A 15,978-nucleotide genomic window follows, 5' to 3' on the forward strand; every position below is an offset into this window, starting at 1 on the left:
ACTCAAAAAAAGGTTATGAATGGTAAATCCTGATTGTGCCTTCAAACTCCTGCTTAGCAGGTTGAGGACAGTGAGATGATATGTGTCAGACTCTTATCACTCTCTGCCACAATATTCACTGTATCTGAGCATGAACCACAGGCAATGCAAGAACACAGAAGTGACTGTGAAACCTCTGTTCTCACATAATCAAACTGGTTTTGGAAAAAGAGGTCTCATGTAATCCTAAAAGATGGTGATGACAGGTTACTGCTAAATATTTAAAATGAACAATTTGTCTGAAAATACAGACAAGTGAAGCAGTGATGCACAACTCAGCCAATGATATTCCGTCCGCAAAAGAATCTAACAAGGGGAGAATCCCCACAAGAAACACACAGGGAAAACATCTTGAGATCATATCAGCTGTATTCAATATAGACTGTGAACACAAAACCTTGAGAATATAAATCTCAATTTTCATTCATATAGAAACGTGGGAATTTTCAAGCAGTTAAGTCTTTTTGTTTAACAAATGAGACTATAACTTTGCCAGGAGCCTGAAGTTACGCTAGACAATCATTACTTGTACTTTGGGAAGCTCAAACTTTGCACAAGATAGATGAAACTATCTTCTACACCAGGTGACTTTGTCAATCTTAGAAAGCTAACAGTTTCAGAACCCATTACAAAAACTAGAGAAAGAACCAAAAGGTCACATAAAAAAACTCTATATTTTCAGGAGATAGGCTTTTTTATTTCTTTTAAGTGATAAGCTGACGTCTAATTAACCTTGCTATAATTAGAATACACTCATCTACTCCATTTTAATGTAGTTAGGTGCTTTTAAAACCACAGTTCTGTTATCTCCTTGCAGGAAACACATGGACAATATATCTACACCTGCTCCTGCAGCTTTTGAAAAAAGCATGTGTGTTTTGTCTCTTTACATTATCAGTAGGAAAGAAAGTGTTAGGGAGGGGGGAAGAAGTGTTCTGAAGGTTCTTATTATTCGTTTAGTTTCTGTTAATATAAGTTTTCTTTATACCCTTTTAAAGTTTTGAGCCTGCTTTGCTTTCCTCTTAATCCTATCTCACAAGGAAATAAGCATATTCTAGTAAGTGCACTGGCGTTTAGCCAGCACTGAACCCACTACATTAATTAGTGCGTTGGCTGAGAAATCTCAAATTGGTGAACAAAAACCACCACACAAAATTGGTGTTCAAACTAAAACCACCACAGCCTGACAGACTGTTGTACCAGGATAAGACTGCCAAACTGATCAACTGCAAGTAATCTCACTTCAGACACTGTGAAATAGGGAAAGTGCATTGCTTCCAGGAAAGGATGCACAGATAGATCCCTGTCCCTGGATCACCTTTACTCTTCCTCAGTTCCAGTGAGCAAGGAAATTCAATGTCAGGAAAAATTATACACCATAGTATAAAAAGTAGGTCCCTAAGAAAGAGGTTTAGTAACTCAAAAGTTCTTGGAATAAGGCAGACATTCACTCTAGTGTTGATGTTTTAGCATATTTGTGCGTAACACAGACGTTGTAAAAATGCTTGTCTCAATGCACAGTCCCACATCAAGGAAAATATGTAGAAGAGGTCTCTATATAACAGAAGTTAAGTACAAGAAATAAAGGGGAGGGGACAGCCAACAGAACAAAAAAGTTTTCTGATGCGAAGGAAAGATGGAAAAAAATCAAAGAAATATCAAAGAGGAAGCAGTCTGACCAGGTACCTCAGATGCTTACAATAGTGCCCCTATTTTCCATTAAATATTTTCATATAAAATGACATCAGATTGAAGCAGTGCAGAAGAATGACTATATGGAAATGACCTTAGTGGATCAGTGCCAAAGAATTCTTTAAACCAAATTTCCTAAAAAGCAATGTTTACTGGTACTAAAAGGAAGATATCTTTTTTTTTTTTTGACACATGCCATAGAACAAGGAAATCACAATTTTGTCATATTAAAATGGTAACAAAGAATAAGAATATCACTTTCTGAAATCTGAACTTTTAGAGAAAAAACACCTTGAAATGTCATACACTACATTAGAGTCACTTTACTATAGTTCTTTGTATTACAAATTCCAATTCTTCCTAGTGCCATTTTGTGACTGCTCACAATCCCAGAGCACTTTTATGCAGTTTCACCACACAGATTATCCTGAGTGCAGCCTTTTGTTTCTGCATATTCTGTTTACCATCTCTTAATCCCTAGAACACCCTTAGGAAGCTTTTCCACAGAAGACACATGTATTACAGGATTCAATTCAATTCTAGTAAGTAACGTCTTCTAAAATAATGGGATGTAAGAGAACTAAGCCCAACAGTAATTTTAAATAAGATATTATGTATAACTTGTTACTATTGAGATCCTTTTCTAGGTTAAACGACAAGTTGATGTTATGGAAGCATGCATATAATCAAAGAAATTTAGGGCCATATTCTTTCTTTTTTACTCACTGTTTTCACCAAAAAATGAGTGATGGAACTTGATGAGTATTATCCAGAGTCCCACATGTATTATCCAGAGTCCCACACAGGACTTGGCTGATAGCATGAGACCTTCCATTAGTACTAGAACGTGACTGAGAACATAACTTTCTGAAAAATTACCAACCATTTTTTTCTTTTTAATGACAAGGCATATATTTTGCCTACAGTCTATGATAGATACACTTGAAAATACCTAAATAAGCTTTCTCTTCAGAGACCTATCACCTCCCTACATTGCCTTACATACACATATACAGACAACTATTTACACTACAAAGCCAATTAGAATCTGCATTTTGCACTCCTTTATGTTAACTAGGGCAAGCAGCTTTGTAGATAATGTAGCTCCAAAGAACCTGAATTCACTTGTATACAAACAGTATTAAGACTTTTGTTCCCTAGTCACAGCATCTCCACCAAGAAAAACTCTGGTCCAAACAGACATCTCTAAGACTTCAAATTCCAACTGCCAAAATCCCATTGGACAAAATTCCCCTTTGTATCAACTTTTTCTTAATTGCACTTTTTGCTGGTTATCTCCAGCCCTCTTTTTTGGGGTGGTGGAATTCCTGGTACAGTGTACATATTAGGCTTATTTAGAAAAAACTAGACTTCTCACATTTGAAATAGATACTATTACAAACATATTTTAATAGTGACTACTACCCATTCAATACTAATACACTATACTTACCATCTTAAGAATACTACACACTGTAACAGGATAAATGTGTATGTTTTTTAGTTTTGCACTTGAAATAGCAGCTATATTTTTCATTTATCTTTAAGCATGTAAGTATCTGTAGAAATAGCTGCTAGGCTTAAGTGTAAATCCATAAGGTTACACTAGTCATACAGTTAATATCTCACTATGTTGACATTTCAGTTAATGTGATTTTTTTGATCAATAATTCTCTTAGCTTATATTAATTGTCATATTTTTGGCTAATTACACTTTTTTATGCACATCTGTAAAAAAATTAACTTTTCCTAGATAATGAGTTTGCTTTCATCCCTATTTCTGAATTCAAGACACTTTACAATGAGCAAACCTCTCTGGCAATGTTGCTTAGAGCTTCATCTTCTGCAGAAAATCTGTCTTTCACTGGAGTTCTCTTCCGTCCTGATCCAGGAGTTCCCATTTTTATTCTCTGAATCTGTATTTGAAAACACAGATAGGACAAAGCTCAGTTTTAATTAATATCAAATTAAAATTAAAAACAATCAACCAACCTACATGCCAAAATGTCCTAAGTTTTCCAATCTTTAGCTACGTAATACTCAAGACATCAATATGCAATTGGCATGTAATGGCCACACATAAGCTTGTGGCAGCATTACAGAACACCGCTGCATCCTTCAAGGTGCACATAGAGAAGTTTTCTACTGAACAGAACCCATGAGTTTACCTACAGCTTCAAAGTCAGGCACAACTGTAAACTGCTCCTGTCTCAAAAAGAATGCCTCTGTTCTCTGTCAATTTATGTAACTCCTGAAATGACATATCCATTTAATTAACAGATGTTGGAAAAAAAACCACTATAGACAAAGTGTTCAAGAATTAAATTTGCATGATCATTAGAGGTCTCCTCAACACAGAAAAGACTCGGAAGAAAAACTTTACTAAGCATCCAAGTAGGTAGATGTGACTTACTTACATTTTAATACAGCTGTTCTCATGCAACTGAGCTGCTGTCTTCTAAAGCAAAAGTTTTACTATAGCAGAAATAGACACCTTTACGCAAAAAACCCCTCTCTTTTACTTAAGAAGATTCTCAAACTGGAAATGAAGAGAGAAATATGCTACCATCATATACTCTTACTTTTCCTCCAGAAATCTCTTATGAATTGCAAGCATATAAAAATGACCAACAAAGCAAAACAAAACATAGCCCATATAGACACGATCAAAAAATGTTACACCAAAAAAAAAAAACCTCAAAAAACACAACTATATAAGTTTTTTCAAATATCCTAAAGAAATCCTACTTCCAGACATCCAGATCCTCTCAAATGTAAGACTAGAATTTGCTGGATTTGGTGGTAGTCCAGCTATTTGACAAGGCAAGTATCCTACACAGGGTTTGAGAAAACACCTTAGTTATAATAAACAACTTCTATTTGCAGGAAGAAGACATCTAAAAGGTATCTAGTATTGGCTATCCTTTTGAAACTGAACTGGTACAATAACTGCCTTTCTTACTGGATCTAACTAGCAAAGACTCAGTAATTGATTATAGTTTAGTCAAAAAGAAAGGAGGAAAAAAACCACAAAGTGATAGCTATTTTTGTACAAGCAGAGTTTTTACTTTATTACTTTTACACAGCAATCACAAAGCCAAAATATATTGGGGTATTTTCTGACACTGAAAGACACCAAGTAGCATCACAGGCCTTTTTTTTTCTCTTATATTTTAGCTTCTACACCTTTTCATCACCCTTCCTTTAATAACTTTATATTATTACTGCTTTCTTTTCCTTGCAAGCAATAAGATTTTTTTACTCTGCTTCAAATTTTACAGGTATTTTACTGTTCTTCATCTGCTCAATATTGTCACTGCTATTTCATTTGGTAAGAGTCTGTATATTTAGTCTTAAAAATAAGCAAGTAAACTTATGTCTTGTATTCAAGTAAATTTAGACAAATATAGGCACAAACAGTTTGGAGATCTCGGTGGCAGAGGTTTAAGCTCAGAACTACAAGTTGCTGCCCACATTCTGAATGTCTCAAAAAATCAGCCTCTTTTTTCAGTAATTCTTATTGGCTGATTTCACATATTAAAAGCAGACAGGGCCCAAACTAAAAGTTACATGGACACAAAATAATACCACCCATACTACAGAAGGCCTTAACAATGTTATACACTAGCCACAAGAAAAATCATTAAATGTTTATTACAATAAACAGGTTCGTGTAAGAACAGAAATCCAATCTATCTACTAGAAGTCACTAAGAATAAAATTATTTTAATTGACACATTAAAGGCCATATTTCTTTAAAAAGTATTTACCATGTTAGAAAGAACTGCAGAGTAACTGCACATACCATAGACTTGAACTACATTTCTTGACATCCTCTAAACAACATACCATTTCTAATAGACAACAAACTTTGGTTTGTTAACTCAGTGAAATGCTCTCAGCTGGCAGACTGATTTGGGGAATGTAATGGTTTCTAGCTAAAATACAGCTAATTTTAGTATAGTTACATTCAGTTTACAGGAAGTACTAATTTACAGAGTAGTAATTTCATAAAAATTAGATACTGATGCTTTAAATGGGGAAAACCACTACATCTCAGTTGCTGTGGAGGAAAGCAAGTGTGGCATCCCTGCCAGCAATCTACCACGCTTCTCACCTAGAACAAGCACAGAACTCCTGACTGAGCCCAAACACAAGACGGGACACGACAGATTATTACTCAGAAGGTATACAGAGATGTTGTCTTTGCCTACAAAAAGGAATTAAGAAAATCAAAGCTCAGGTGAAGCCAAAACTAGCAAAGGCTGATAAGGACAAAGAGAAAGACTATTCTAAGGACATTGGGAACACAAGAATGACTAAGAAAACGTTAGGGCCACTGTTTAGTGACACAGGTGAGAGTGGTGGGTGCTTGCCAAGCCCCACCCTTGAAAGAACAGTCTGGATAATAACAAAGGTGAAGATGGGAATCTGTGTGCGTGAATCAAATAAGCAAAACTGTCTGACAGGGTACAGGCCCAAACCTGGTCATGTTACAAGAGAGCAAGAGGCTTGTCAGTTACATTAAACAGAAACTAGGAAATCAGACAGAAGCACTTGTTTGAAGTAAAGGAGTCCTCTTGAAAATAAAACCCAAATCAACAGTGACAGTAGCAGTAACTTTGGAGGGATAACAGCATCAGTCAAACCCTAGTTTGATGCTGCCAGAAATCACCCCACTGATTGCATGATATCTGCCCAAGCTAAACCAATACAGCATCCCTCCTAGTGGATGCAAGATCCTGCACTCCAGCTAGCAGGTGGTGAGTACAGGGAGGGTCAGTACACACCTTAAGTGTGCAAATGTGAGCTTGTTAGGTATGGTCTCACTGGCATATGCATTGGGACATATTAGAGAACAGCATAGATACACACAAACCTAGAGTGTCCACATCTCCAGCAGAAATCATGTGCAAACAGGAGACGCTAGAGTTGAAGAATAGAACAGTTAAACACCAGCCTAGAGAGGCTGTGGAATATCCATCCCTGAAGATGGTAAAAACTTAACTAGACAAGGCTCTGAAAAACCTTTTCTAATTGACAATACTTTGGGCAAAGGATGACCTCCAAAGAATCTTCCTAAAATAAAATATATGGTTCTACATTTATTATTGTTCGCAATTTTGAAACTACACCTCAATATAAGTATTCTTTAATTAGATGTTTTAATATTTCTTCAAAGGTCTTGTCACAATTTCTTCCATTCCATTTAACTTTTAATTTGGCTGATGTATGTCAGAGTATTTAATTTCTTGTTATTAAGTTCGGTACTACAGAAACCTAGATATATTGCTAATATGCTAATGAGTCTAATATTATAAATATCATTCTGTTACTTCTCAGGAAAATATAGGATATCAATACTTTACATACATGCAGAAATACTTTTGAGATGTTTCACTTCAATAACTTTCTGATTACACAAAAAGTTCTTTTCCTGCATGCGATAAAGAATTTTGCTGCAGCATGGGATAAAGAATTTAATACACGCTGTCACATTAGAATTTTCATAAAAATAACTAAAAAGAACACCAAAACAAAATCAGACAAAGAGCAGTTTGCTATTGTCTTTTATGGTTTAGAAAGATAAATACAAAAGGAAGGAACACTATAATATCTGCTGCATTTACAGTTAAAAATCCCTGAGGCACGTCTATTACATGCCTAGTTCTAATAGGCATGGTAACACATTGTATTACACAACCGATGAAGTGACATCCTGTTGCATTTCATTCCAAAACACGGAAGTGTCTGAAGTCTCCAAACAAAACGGAAGACCTGAGATGAAATACTTCAAATGCCCTCTCATTTGTCTTCACTTCAGGCATATATACATTTTATCTCTTCCACAAGTCCTTGCTGTCTAGTCTTCTTCATTTTACCCTCCGACTAAAGGTTCTCCTTTCTTTTTTGCTTCCTAGAAAAAGGTCTGATTTGTCTTAGAGGAAAAAAAAAAATAAGCTACGCTACAAGTTCAGGGCCTATCACTCACTATCACCAATGGCACCACCTGTTCTAAATGCCTGGGTCGTATGCCAGCATACTTGGCATTACATACATAGGATCCAGATATCTTAGTGTGAACAGGCTATAAATAACAGACCAAAACTCCCCTTTTCTCTTTCAAACAAGACTACAAGATCACTAAAATTCACCTGTGTAGATAACATCTCTGTAAAATTGATTCAACAACAGAGAAGAATGGTACTGCTCTAGAACTAATGTCTTTTAGAAACAGAATCTGAATGCAAAAGTATTAGTACTACAACAGTTGCATTCATAATTGAGAAGGAGCATAATCATATTGGAAACCACAATCTTGTTTGTTTGATCTTCAACCTTTGTCCAAGCAAACTTCAAAAGATACAAAGCAAATAGGCACAGAAAAATTTTAAATTATGCAAGACAGACACAAGAGTCTTCTTCAGAAGAAAGACCCCATACAAGGGTACTCTCTTTGCAACTAATGTTTGCTCATAGGTCCAAAACCACTCATGCAAGAAAAAGGGTTGCATGATCACAGGGTGACCATGATCCAACAAAGGGGCATGTAGGAAGAGAGACAAATACATTAGGTTTTAATGCACTGAGAAAGAAATAGACTGAGTTTTAAAGCAATCATTTTAAGGACTCATTTGGAATTTTCATTCCGAATAACCTTGTTCAGAATATTAACTGAAACAAGAACTATTACCAAAAAAGAGCTGCTACTATGAGTGAAAGAGGCTAACATTAAAGGGAAAATGCAAAGACTGAGAAAAGCATATAATTACAATCTGCCAAAAGATTACACTGCTTACCACTATATTGGAGAAAAGTTATTCCAGCTGATGAATAGTGTTTCTGTTTTAAGAAGCTGTTCATCTCTAATCATGGCCCACTTCAAAAACTGTTAGCACAAAGTTTCTGCTCTGAGTGGACAAGCTTATGTCAGCTTTTTCAGGAAAAAAAACTACTCTTTAGACAACTGCACGATCCACCCCCTTAATGCAGTATATTTACAGTTCACTTGCCGTTTTAAAATCTGAGAAATACAATTTCTTATGAGTTCATGGAATTTAGCAATTGAATTGTAATTCCTTAGAGGGAGTTGAGATCCCTCAGTTTGTTGGTGTCATGAAGTTAGAGACCAACAGAAAGTCCCCAGTTAAAACAATTAAAAAGCCATTATGCAGCTTACAAGAGTCTGCAAGTGCCTGATGAATCCATGAAGTGTCCCAGTGCCTATCATTGACTGTCTTGCAATGCTTTACGTGTGCCAATGTACTAAAGGCATCCTACAGCCCTGTAGAACTATGAGACACCTCCAGACCTACCAAGCTATCTTTGGTGACCTTCACCAGTCTTTGCAAATTACCAAAATTCCAAAACAGCGCCTTGCAATTTCAAGTAGCGACAACTTGTTTTATGATGTATGAGTTCTCTGCCAGTCAGTTGCCAACAGCTGCAACTGTAGATACCATTACTGCAAAAAGTACATTACATACACAAAATCATCAGTTACAGGCAGCATCTGGAAAGCTCTTATAATGGTGACTCACCAGAGGATCTCTAGGGACACAGTATAAAGCATATATAACTTTCAGAAAAGCAACGTAAAGGGACTGACTTTTCTAGAATCAGTGCTACTATAAACGCTAGAGATCCAGGAATAAACTAAGAATTCAAATGGAACTTTAAAACATAAGGGGATAACAGTACTAAAATGAGCACTATAAAAAATTATGAAAATGCATAATAAAAAAACCCGACAAGGATCTTTCAGAAGTGTTTACTCTAAAATGAAGCAACCATCATTTTTACACTGTCAGCTTTTTCAAAATGAGTACCCTTTCTGTCATTTTGGAAAAGAATGATTCATTGCTCATTAAAAAACCAAACACTGCTGCTATATTGAGGCTGCACTTTTTTTTTTAATGAAATGGAGTGCCCCATGGTAACAACCCACACACTGTAACAAGCTGCAACTATTTAAAATATTTTTCCCCCATCAATTTAATACACTCCTACACTCTTTCCTACTTGTGCTACAATTACAGTACAATGAAGAAAAGCTACTGCAGCAAGGGAAAGAAATTGTCCTGGGTACCCCTTAGAAGAAACAGCAGCTGAAGGAACAGCTGACATCATTCCTGCTGACTAATTCTCTGCTATGGTAGTGAAGTTTGTAGGCTTAGAAACACTTATGTCCACCTGACCCTTCTTTCATAAATACCCCTTCACCTCTTCCCTTAAAGCAGATCTAACACTGTTAACTTAGCTCAAGGAAATGTGAACTTTAATATCACCTTCACAAGCAGACAGTGTTACTTACATAAACTATTTTGCGGTGCATGTAATGCATAAACACAAACTGTCCTTTACCTACAATTACACATTACCTAGTTTCCAGATATTAAGATAATAAAATTTATTACTTTCTCAGAAAGTAGTTATAGCATTTTTTTTGTAATGCTACTGGGCTGCACTAACTCATTACTATCACCACACATCTTCACATTAGGATCTTACAAACAACAACACAGTATCAAATCTATTAGTTCTTTCTTATCCTCTGCTTACATTATATACCAGAGCTATTCAATTATGTATGATACTGATCTAGGTTTTTTTGGTATATGCACATGCCAACTTGTGTGCTATATGAAAATCTAGACCTTAATAACATATCCCCACTACACAGAGTCTAAACAGCACTTTCTGAAAGTTTACATGTATTATAATACTGTGCCATCTTCTGAGAGAATGAGACTTTTAAAAAAGCTCCTCTGTAGTCAATTCACAAGAAATACTGGTGTATAGGGCAACAAGCTACACCTGACACATTTCACACAACCGTCTTCTATTCACAAGTTTCCAGTTACAGCCAAGAATTCAGTTCAGGTAAGACTGACTTACAGTAAGCTAAATACCTCCAAACCCAAGTAACAGGAAACAATAGGAAAATTATGTCATGTATGTAAAACAATTTTGTGCTGCTAAAGCACCTTTTCTCTTTTTTACATCATCACTAAGCAATTACATTAACCAAGGAAGCAGATGTATATTAAGAGGGTAACTGTTTCTGGGCCGCAATACATTTATTTACATCATTTCGCAATCAAGACACAATGAACATTTAAAGAGCTCAAACACTGATTTAGTATTATACTTGGTAGCAAACCTCCCGCCCCACATCTCTAGAGATGTTTTACCCCAATAATTTTGAAGGGAGAAAATATTTTGAAGGGAGGAAACTGATCTTAGACCTTCCTCATTTCAAGTAAAAAATGCCTGCAGGTCCCTCTAAAATGCGAAAAATCACTGAGTATATCACATAAAGTCAACACAGTACTACTTCATCTACAAAATATTTTTATTATCAGTGAAATACATAACACTGCCCTTCAAAGAGTCACGCTCGGATTCAAACTGAAAATCACTTAAAACACATTGAGCAGATCACAGTCTGGAGCTGTTTTCGGCTTCTTCCAAACTCATGAATATGTTAATCTCTCTTATCACCCTCAACGACGTTTTTATAATTATAGCAACAGGGTATACTAAAAATAAAACAGCGTACTCCAAAATAAATTTCTGAAAACCAAACGACTAAGCATCAGCAAGAGTGACCGACTCCCAACACAGCTCGCTGCAGAGGGGGCACGCCCTACTGTTCCGGGAATAGCGAAGCCGTGGTAACGTGCGCCGAGGAAGTAGGAGAAAGGCACCGAAATACACACTGCTGTGATTTCAGCACATCTTCCTTTTTCCGTCATTTCGCCGTTTCCACGCAGCCCCCAAGGGGCGCACGGCAGCTCCCCGAGGACCAGGAGGAGGGATCGCTCCCGGCGAGCAGCAGCAGCCCGCCGGAAGGGCTCGGGCTAGGCCGGGCTCGGCTTCCCCTGGTCCGCCCGCACCAAGCCGACCGCGGCCACACGGAAGGGGCCGCACACCGCCGCCCTAAGCCTCTCCTGCTCGCCGACCTGACCAACGAGTTCCGCCTTGGCCGCTCCTCCAAACCTGAAGAACCGGGTTCCCGCCCCGCTTCGTCGCCCGAGTTTTGTGTCTATGACACCCTTCCTCCTCCCGGCCCTCGCCCTTACCCTGCCTGGGCCCCAGGGAGTCTTACCTGCGGGCCAGCCTGCCGCAGAACCGGGACGCCTCAGGAGGGAGGGGGCAATTGTTCCACTCTTCCCTCCACCGTTTCCAGGGGTGTGAGGGGCCCGTGGATCCCGGAATCACTTCAGGCTCCTTCCTTCCCTCACTCCCTACGCCCAGAGATAGGGGAACAGTGGCAAAAGCCGCCCCAGGGCAACCACAGTGCCCGCCGCACAGGGACCGCCCACGGGCCGCAACAAGGGAACTGCTACCTCACTTAACCCTCTCCACCGTCCCCTACCAACCGTTCCCCGTGAGGGGTTGGGAGAACCGGAGCTGCAGGCAGACAAGCCGCCCCGCTCCAGGCCGCCTTCCTCTTCCCCGCCCCGCACTCTTGCCTCCTCCCCTTCGGCGCCAGGCGCTTACGGCCCCATCGAGAACTCGAGTGAGAGACTGCGGTAAATTTCAAACCGCGTGCGGAAGGAAGGGGCCGGCGCTGAGCAGAAGAGAGCGAGCGCCCGACAGCCGAAGGGCAGGAGACACCGCGACCCACGCTGGCACCGACAGCCACCGCATTTGCCCGGCCCCACACAGGCCAGGGGGCGAAGCGCGCAGGCGCCACGGAGGAGAGGGCGAGAGGGCGGTACGCCCGCGTGCGCAGAGCGGGCGCGGCTGCGGGGACGGCCGTGAACGGCCGTGAACGGTGGTGGGCGATGCCGCGCCCCGCCCCGCCCGGCTCCGCTGCCAGGGTCCTGGCCGCCTCCCGGGCAGGTGATGTGCTACTGGGGTTTTGGGCCGGTGTGGGTCACTGTGCCCTGTGGAGGCCTTTCAGCCCAGGGAAGGCGAGGAGGCGATCCGAAGGAGCAGCGCCCTCCTCTCGCCTCGCTTCTCCTTTCCTCAGCAGGCAGCGGAGGGAGGGAGCGTCGTTCTCTGTAGTGTGTCGTACCGCAGCGCACGCTCTCCGCCTCGCCCCCCCTTATCATTGGGCGGGCGGCTGACTCAGTGCTGTGGTGGTGGGTGGAGGTAGGTCTGGCACCGCCTGCTTTGTGCTTCGTTCCCGGGTTTAGCTAGGGCTTGTTTTACTGATCGGCCTTCCCCAGGGAACGGGCATGCGAGAGCTCCGGGAGACCGTGGCTGCCGCTAAAGAACAGCAGCGCGCTGCATCAGCCTCGGCCGGGCCGCTGGGAGTCGCCGTGCTCGTTTGTGTGCCCAGTTCCCACCGCTTCCACATGGCACAAGAGCATTTCGGAAGATTTACTGCATGAGTATCCAGGTTTATGAGTAAAAATAGTTTGCAGACATTGGCACCTTCGCTTAGACTGGCCTAAACACGACTGTAATATCAAAATTTAAATACGGCATAATCCCTAAGGAAAAAAATACTTGTAAAAAAGAAATTACTGTACCATATTGCGGTTTATACACAGACAGTCATGAAAATTGATGAGATTCTGCTGTGAGATAGACTGGGGATCACACTGGTAGTAATTTGCTTTCCAACACCTCTGAAGTTAAGTGCAGGGTGTTTCTTAAGAGTGTAGAGATAATTAGAGGAGATGGCGTTTTGTATGTTGGAAATCACATGGAAATGAAAAAGCAACTGTTAAAATGACAAGCATAGTGGTAAGACTCAAAAACATGCACCAGAGTTCAAATGTCTTACTAAAATAAGCTCGAGTGGATGTGCACAAAGTAAAGAAAAAGGGATATGCAAGTGATTTAAATCTATTAAAGCAGATGTATAACATATTTCTTGTGTTTCATTAGTATTTTATAATTTTCTGTGTGAAAAACCTACACTCTCTCAATCTTTTTCCTCATCTGATCCTACAGTATAACCTCACCATCCTTATTTTTAACATCACATTAATTTCTGTAGTAATAGAGGATGATCTCACTGGAGGGAGGTGAAGTAAAAAGTTTCTCATGGACCATCTATAGAAAAGACCAGAAAAAGTACTGGCTTAAAACCTTCATTTTTATTTGACATTTATTCTGCAGAAGGACTCACCTGCTGAGAGATTCTGTTTATAGACAATCATCATTAAAAACATTTTGGGCTGTTTTGGTTTGCCCTAGTTGGTTGGAAGAGTCTTTTGTTCATTCTTGAGTAGAAGGTTTGTGGAGAGCTTTCTGAAATGTGGCATGTCCCAGGTCTTTATGGGATCTCTATTAATGTATTCCTGTTAAAGAGGATTTTTTTTCAATCATTTGTACATTTTTCTACAATGAAGTATTGATTTTTTTCATACTGCTAGTCTTTTTGATATCATAGACTGCACATTTTTCTTCAATGATGCTGTAAAATGCATATCTCCTTGAGAGCGGGAATGCATTTTTGTCACTTGAAAGAGCAGTTGTTTACTTGACTGAAAAGCTGTGTACAGTGCAGTTAAAACAGGCAGTGGTACAGGATGGCACAGTAGCAATTCAGTAGCAATTTGGAGTTCAGCATTTCTAATGAATTGCTAAACATGTTATATACATTATATATATGTATATACATTTCATTATAAATCTTCAATTAGAAGCCAGAAAATGAAAGTTATGTTTGAACTTCTACTATGAAATGACTGCAGTTACAAAACGATCAATTATTTATGAATATGCCTTTAATGATTAAATGATTACTGAAGCTAGTATAAAGCTTGCTCTATTAATGAGTTTCAGCTAAAAATAAGTAAATGAATGAATGAAGTATCACTGGATCTGCCTTTGAATATTTTTTTTTCTTTACTGTTGTTGTTTTATATAGTAGGTTAATATAGATCCCTTGCCATATGTAATTGAACTTACTGATTTACTGTCTCCCTTTTCTCTGGAAATCTCTCTGTAAAACTGTTTAGCTCAATTAAGGCATTCCATGGGTGGACTCTTACTCAGTCCTTTTCAGAGTGATTGTCACCTAAGAAATTATTTCTAGGATGAATCTGTAAATCAGTTAAATTGAATACTTTGAACAATGTCAACTCCTACAATAATATGTGTACAGTTTTAAAAGATTTTGTCACTCTAACAAATTGTACGAGAGAAAAAATATATTTACCTCTGCAATGTTTTCTCTTTCTGCAGTTCTTAATATCTGTTTTTTTGGTCCCACACTTTAGCATTTCTAATTTGAATCTTTTGTTTCATGACTATTGCACTTTCTGATTAGGAATGTAGTAGTGTTGGCATAAATATAGGATCATAGTGTAACTTAATTCCTGATGTCAATCTGTATTTTCTCTTCTGTGTCTTCCCTATTCTCTCTCTCTCTCTCTCTCTCTCCCTCTCTCTCATCCCTGCCACCCTCCCTTTGTGGAAAGAATAACTTCACGTATTAATTTAACTGGTAGATTGGTTTACTGATGAAGACTCATTTATTTAAGAGCATTTTAAGAAATTCTGACAACCTCATCAAATTGTTTCTGTCATTTCCATTTGTGTCCTTCCTTTCCAGTAGTTTCCATCTCCTCAGTTCAGGTACCATCACTCAGCAATTCATTTGACACAACTGAACAGACTTTACTTTTTCTTTTTCCTCCCCAGCTGTACTAGATCAAAGCTGTAGTAGATCAAAGTTCAAACTCACCAAGAAACTAACCAATGAAGCAGTTTATTCCGTTGCCACTTTTTCACTTCTCTTCCACAATGTAAAGGTAGCTCTTGGCAGTTTAAGGAGTTGAAAGTATCCAAGTCTATTTGAAACCATATTGCTTCTGAAAATATTTTGGCCTGAATATTGTTTCTAATATGATTTCCTGTTCTAAGTAAGTAGCAGCGCTTTCTTCTATGTGTTATAATTGAAAATATTACTTGTAATTATATCTATGGTTTTAAGCAACTTAAATTGTGCAAGATGGTTTGGTTACAGGAATAAATTACTCCTCTTTCTTTATGTACATATATAGATGTGTCTGTACATGATTATACAAATCAGGTCAGTTTCTTTTAATTGGTTTAATTTGTTTAATAGACTTTTCCTGTTCTCCAAATTACACTGGTATGTTTTGGCAATAACTTTCAAAACATATTGCTGAAGAAGCAATCCTCACAATCAATTCCTTACTATTTCCTTTGGAAAAGTGGATTTTCCCTGAGTCTAAATACCCAAGATTAAATAACCAAATTTTCCTATGGAAAGTAAAGTTTTAAAAGGGTAAAATAAAGACATTATGGAGAGCA

At 38.7% G+C, this 15,978-nt stretch overlaps 1 protein-coding gene and 1 long non-coding RNA gene across 13 annotated transcripts in view; one reads left to right on the forward strand and one right to left on the reverse strand.

Annotated features, from left to right (window-relative positions):
- The window catches only part of LRRFIP2 (LRR binding FLII interacting protein 2), a 55,734-nt gene extending 43,339 nt beyond the window's left edge, over positions 1-12,395 (reverse strand). For 5 of the 12 annotated variants that reach the window (XM_071429846.1, XM_071429844.1, XM_071429841.1 and 2 more), the window contains exons 1-2: positions 11,843-12,386; positions 3,543-3,647 (exon numbers count right to left, since the gene is read on the reverse strand). In XM_071429846.1, coding sequence (XP_071285947.1) covers positions 3,543-3,632 — 90 coding nt within the window. In that variant the 5' untranslated portion in view covers positions 3,633-3,647; positions 11,843-12,386. Of the gene's footprint in view, positions 1-3,542; positions 3,648-11,842 lie in introns of all 12 variants that reach the window. The other 7 variants (XM_071429835.1, XM_071429838.1, XM_071429836.1 and 4 more) reach the window with 4 other exon arrangements.
- Positions 12,396-12,480: 85 nt separating this feature from the next.
- LOC139591308 (uncharacterized) lies at positions 12,481-15,699 on the forward strand. The gene is made up of 2 exons (XR_011679608.1): positions 12,481-12,834; positions 12,912-15,699. It is a non-coding gene; the product is annotated as an uncharacterized lncRNA (long non-coding RNA).
- Positions 15,700-15,978: the final 279 nt, after the last annotated feature.

Source organism: Agelaius tricolor, unplaced genomic scaffold, assembly GCF_023055355.1.
Source record: "Agelaius tricolor isolate 1412-34295 unplaced genomic scaffold, bAgeTri1.0.p SCAF_6, whole genome shotgun sequence".
Taxonomy (NCBI): Eukaryota; Metazoa; Chordata; class Aves; order Passeriformes; family Icteridae; genus Agelaius; species Agelaius tricolor.